Source organism: Gorilla gorilla, chromosome 14 (assembly GCF_029281585.2).
Source record: "Gorilla gorilla gorilla isolate KB3781 chromosome 14, NHGRI_mGorGor1-v2.1_pri, whole genome shotgun sequence".
NCBI lineage: Eukaryota > Metazoa > Chordata > Mammalia > Primates > Hominidae > Gorilla > Gorilla gorilla.
The window spans coordinates 93,343,018-93,349,017 of NC_073238.2; the positions used below are offsets into that span (position 1 = coordinate 93,343,018).

Consider the following 6,000-nt stretch of genomic DNA (forward strand, 5'->3'; position numbering starts at 1 on the left):
ACGTGGATGACTTGCTGGTCAATGAACAGCTCCAAGTGAACAGTGATTAATGAATTTTGTCATCCTAGAGTGAGGACTCTAAGTTGCATAAGGCTTTGTCTCTAGCCCTATATGTTCAATATTTTAAATAAACAATATGGGTGAGAAGCAGAGAGGCATCCCTGAAAGAAGGGATCCTTTTGATAGCATTCCTTATGGGAAACAGTCAGTCTACTAGAGGATACTCCAAGACACAGGAACTCCTGCATTATAAGGAAGCTGATTTCATTTCTGGTTATTTCAGCCAGAACACTTGCCCTTAATGTTAAGTAGAAATCATAATTTTATGGAGCCACACAAGGCTTGAGTCCCTTCCAAATGAAAAATATTTTAATTATTTAAAGATTCTCTATCATATCCATTCATTCCAGCACTACTCCAGTCCACCTACATTCCAATCCCAATTTCATTCTCCCCCAAATGCTTTCAAAATACTCTGGTTTATTGTTTATCTTAAAGGGTAGGACCCAAAACTGGACTCAAAGTCAAATGAGAAATAACTGAATATGATACATTAATGCTGAAAAGCATTAGTTGCTTTGCATTTCTCTTGAGAATCTCCTTCACCCTTTCATAAAACCAACTGCGGGCCACATTTGGCTTTCACTCATGGCAAAATGCATGCACGGCCAATAAAAAGCATTACATGCCATAATTTGGTTTCACAGCTTGAGTCCCAATTGAAAAGATAAACCCTGGAATTATCTAGAGGTAAACCGGTTTGTAACAGCCTGGTGGCACTATCAAAATGTCACTTAACAGATACTCTGGGATAGATCATTACTACATTTCTGCTTGCTGGCCCACTAGTTTAAGAAACAAACAAACAAAAAAAAACAGGGAAGAATAGGTAAGAAAATATGTTATGCGTAAATCATCCCATGGGATGGTACCTAACTTCTTCAGGCCACATAGAGCTCTTACTTACAATATTGGCAAAGTAACTAAAAACATTATTGGGTAGAGAAAATTCACCTTTAAGACTGAAGTAGAGACAGAGGTCTAAATTCTCCAATTTTAAGTGCAAAGACAAAGCATTAACAGGTGAATACTTGGGCTCTCTCTCCTTCCTCTCCATCCCCACTGGCATCTATCTCTTCAGATTCAATGCCCTGCCCTCATCTCTCCCCCTTCATGGTATCCACTTTGTGACCCTCCAGGGATAATGGTCCCTAATTCTGTTGAATAATCAAAAGAGAAGATGCTGACTGTGAGATCTGGGGAAATATGGTAACAGTGGCACAAGAACAATTATCTTTTAAAAAGAGCTAGTCATGAAGGACCTTAGGAACATTCTTAGAAGTGGCCAGAGATGCTCTATGTCAGGGAAGCAGAAGTGAACCTGAGGACACGCCAGTTTTAGTATCTCACAGTATAATATGTGTAGGAGGGTGAGCAGCACAATCATACTGAATTTGCTTTCACTATAAAAAAGAAAAGAGACATGGAACCAGCTGAAAATTCTGGATGTACTGTGGCAATTTCCAGAACAAACAGGTCTCATTTGGTTGGGAATGCAAATCTTCATTTTGAAGTGCTCCAGCCTCACAAAGCAACTGGGAAGAACAATTACTGGAAAAGGCTGGTTTCCTCAGTTTGAGGGCTGGCCTCAATGGCTATCGTAAAAGCTAACAGTTATTAAACATTATGTGCCAGACTTTATGCTAAACTTTGCACATGCTTTATTTAATCTTCTGAAAACTGAAAGGATGGGGAGTTGATGTTATTACCATATTTCTACTGTTACAGATAAGGAAACAGGCTCAAAAGAGTTAAGTAACTTAAGCTGGGCGCGGTGGCTCACGCTTGTAATCCCAGCACTTTGGGAGGCCGAGGCGGGCAGATCACCTGAGTTCGGGAGTTCAAGACCAGTCTGACCAACATGGAGAAACCCCGTCTCTACCAAAAATACAAAATTTGCTGGGCGTGGTGGCGCATGCCTGTAATGCCAGCTACTCAGGAGGCTGAGGCAGGAGAATTGCTTGAACCCGGGAGGCGGAGGTTGCGGTGAGCCGAGATCGCGCCATTGCACTCCAGCCCGGGCAACAAGAGCGAAACTCCGTCTCAGAAAAAAAAAAAGAAAAGAAAAGAAAAGAAAAAAAAAAAAAGAAAAAAGAGTTAAGTAACTTGTAAAAGGTTGTATGAGTGGTAAGTGGTAGATTAGATTAGAACCCGGCTAGCCTGAATGTAGAACTCAGGCCCTCAGTCACATCACCTTTCTGCTTCCATGGTACCGGGGGGGGGGGGGGGGGGGGGCGGGGGGAGCCTGTTTAAAAATCCTTAATTAATTAATTAATTTTCTTTAATTTTTTAATTTTTTTTTTTTTGAGACAAAGTCTCACTCTTGTTGCCCAGGCTGGAGTGCAATGGCGCGATCTCAGCTCACTGCAACCTCCGCCTCCCAGGTTCAAGCAATTCTCCTGCCTCAACTGGGATTACAGGCGCCTGCGACCACACCCAGCAAATTTTGTATTTTTAGTAGCAATGGGGTTTCACCATATTGGCCATGCTGGTCTCAAACTCCTGACCTCAGGCGATCTGCCCGCCTCGTCCTCCCAAAGTGCTGGGATTACAGGCGTGAGCCACCGCGCCTGGCTTAACCTTTTTGAGCCTGTTTCCTTATCTGTAACAGTAGAAATATGGTAATAACATCAACTCCCCATCCTTTCCGTTTTCAGAAGATTAAATGAAGCATGTGCAAAGTTTAGCATAAAGTCTGGCACATAAGATTAAGACAAAAGTCTTAATCTTTTTATCTTTATTATCTGATTTTTATTTTAGAATAAAGTTAACCAATACAGGAAAAAAAAAAAAAACACTAAAAATGCCTGATGTCATGGATGAACTTAGGTGAGGGTTTTACGAAGTAATCTGAAGACAAATGGTAATAATGATAGAGGTTCAACTATGAAGACTCAAAGTCTTAGTATTCTGAAGATACAAATGATAGTATAGAGGTTCAACCACAGACTCTAAGCTTTAGTATTTAGTATTCTTATTTTAAAAATGGAAAAACCAGCCCTATCTTAAAGCATTGGTGTGAAGAGCAAACAAAATAATATATGCATACAAAAGCACTCTGTAGTCTGCAAATCACTATATTCTATGAGGTATAACTCTCGTTAAATACAAAAAGTATAGGTTTGGTAAATCAAACAGAACACTGTAAGTACAATTGCAAAAGACAGCCTATAACTAATGGAAACTATATATAATGTGTACAAAATACTTCCCAAGAATATTTTTATCAGCCTTTAAAGCAAGTGTTGGAGGAAATTAACTCAGAATTTAACACATATTTCCAGGAACTTTATGTCAGGAGCCAAATGTAGACTGTGGCAAATAGAAACATCGCCTCTTCCCTCCCCCTAGCCGTGCAGGCAGTAAGTAATAGCAAATGCCAGCTCAAACACCATACTCGATGAGGTCATCCTTGATCTCTCCAAATTGATCAAGCCATCCCCAATACATGACCTCCCAGCACATTTGCTATTTCATTGGCATTTCATTGTGACTGCTATCCAGAATTATCAGTTGCTTCCAATGCTGACTTTCTTCTACTTTTTGAACCCAGTAAATTCACACAGAACTTCAAACACCCCAGGCAAATCGTATTGGCCAGCACTCAAATGCTTGCTCTAGAAGTTTGTATTTCTCAAATCTAAGTCTACGGCTCAGTCTGCGCTGGGGGGTAAACACACACCCTGACACAACAGACGTAAAAATAATTCAGGGTGGAAAAAAGTTGGTGGTTTATCTTTCCCCTTCTTTATCTATTCGGTAAAGAAACGCTCTTTAAAACACCGAAAGTGAGGCACAAATGGAAATGAAAGAGGAGAGGAATGCATTAGAATATTCAAAGCTCCGTTTCTAATTCAGAACCACTTTCCCTACCTTGTTTCACAAACACACTAGGCACCTCTTGCATCACAAAGAGAGAGTATTCTATCTCCTGACTGACCCATTCTTGGAGTTAAAGGCCACACCTCTTATTCTAATACCCTCCAGGAGCACTTACTATTTACTTTTCAAATTAGGAATTCAGAGCAAAGGTCATCCTCAAGGCCAGGATAAAGGCAAAAGGTCTTGGAAATGGAAAAGACTCAATACACAGCACCGTAGGCCCCAGAGGATGAACACTAGTTACAGAGGACTAAGAAGACCGAGGTGAGGCTCCCAGGATATGTGTTTTAATGGGCTTCACTACACGCCACGCGAGGCTGCAGAGGGAAGTTAAATATCCCTGCGATGCGTTTCTGATGGGGCCTCCTTCGAGGCCGGTGTCTTGCCAGTGTGAGGCCGCGGGCGGTGGCAGGGCCGTCTCGCCGCCCTCCCGGCAGACCACGGGCCGCTGTCACCATCCTCCGAAAGGCGCCCAGATGAATCCATTAATCACGGTGCGCTACCCCCATCTCCCAGGACGCGGCCTCCCATCAAGAACGCGGGTTAGCGTTTTCTCCCATCTCGGCGCCTCACGCCCCTTCCCCGCCCCCGCACGAGACCGCCCTCGGCCCCGGCGAGCGACTTATCCAACCCCGTTTTGTAGCTGTGCCCACAATCACCCATTACCTTCCCCAAGCAAATGTGGCACGTGATGGGCAGAGTGAGCGACAATGTAACATTCTGCACGGTCTGAGCCATGGCAGCGTTCAGAATCCCGCCAACACGGAAGTCCCGCCGACCTACCGCTACTCCTCGCCAAGACTGGGCACGCGCGGGCCGGCTACGGCGCCCCGGTAGGGCCATAACCCGCCCAGGAGAGAAAACGAAAACGCGCTTTCGAAACGCGCGATCTCCAAGGGGTTTTCCTTTCATTGAAAAAAAAAAAAAAAAAAAAAAAGAAAGAAAGAAAGAAAATTCACTGATTAGGGAACTGCAAGATTCCTGCGAATGTGTAGGAAGGTAGTTTACTACAAGTATCGAGGATCTTGGAAACTCTAAAGGAAAGCGGAATAATGGAGACAGAAGAGGAAGATGCGGAAAGGCGATTTTTTAAATCCCCAAATTGTTTTCGGGGATTGGATGGGGTGAAGGATGGAGAGTTTTTCGCCTAATTATTAAACCCCACACATCCGCCAACACAGCGTAATCAAAACATAGAGAAAAGACATTATCTACACGTTTCAATTTTTTTCAAAACAGCTTTCCACCTCTGTCAGTTCTCTTTCCACTCAATATAATGTGCTTCCAGAGGGCACAATAATTCACTTAAGAAAACAGTGATTGTCTCCTTATCTGTGTCCGAGACGATCCTGATACATTTAATCGCAGCTTTCCCTGAAAATACATTTTTACTGTGGGCTTCTCTGGGTTTTCCACCAAAAGGAGATTTAACGTTTTAACGTCTTCATTTCAGGTGCATGGTTGCATATGAAATGTACCGCTGTGTTGTTGAACCCCAAGGGAGAATTTGTGAGGTTATAAGTTGCGTTTCCTACCAACAAAAAAGAAAAAAACCTTAAAGTTCCTAAATTTATCTTAAATGCAGTATAACAAATTTGGAATTCATCTGCAACTTACTTGAAGCGAGGAAGAGCTGATGTGATAAATTATGCTAACAAGTAAAATCTGTGAGTTGAGAGATTTAAAGACAAGACCATCGGGACAACTTTTACTAATCTTTGTGAAAAAGACGCAGTATGACTTCAAGAAGCAGCTTCATGGTTAAGAGAAAGGGGTTCTGGACCTGGGCTGCTTCAGCGGAAATCCCTGCCCCCAACAACTTCCTACCTAAACGGTAGCTCCATGGCTTCTGGCAACTTTTGTTTTGTTTTTTGAGACAGGGTCTAGCTCTGTCACCACTAGGTGCCAACACAGCGACCTCCCAGGCTCAAGCGATCCCATCCGCCTGCCTCAGCCAGCCTCCCGAGTAGCTGGGATTACAGTCATGCGCCACCATGCTTGGCTAATTTTTGTATTTTTAGTAAAGACGGAGTTTCACCCTGTTGGCCAGGCTGGTCT

At 43.0% G+C, this 6,000-nt stretch overlaps 1 protein-coding gene across 2 annotated transcripts in view; it reads right to left on the minus strand.

The window, feature by feature from the left end:
• The window catches only part of OBI1 (ORC ubiquitin ligase 1), a 44,150-nt gene extending 39,131 nt beyond the window's left edge, over window positions 1-5,019 (minus strand). Inside the window, exon 1 of one of the 2 annotated variants that reach the window (XM_055360745.2) lies at window positions 4,726-5,019. In XM_055360745.2, coding sequence (XP_055216720.2) covers window positions 4,726-4,854 — 129 coding nt within the window. In that variant the 5' untranslated portion in view covers window positions 4,855-5,019. Of the gene's footprint in view, window positions 1-4,608 lie in introns of both variants that reach the window. The other variant, XM_004054626.5, reaches the window with a different exon arrangement.
• Window positions 5,020-6,000: the final 981 nt, after the last annotated feature.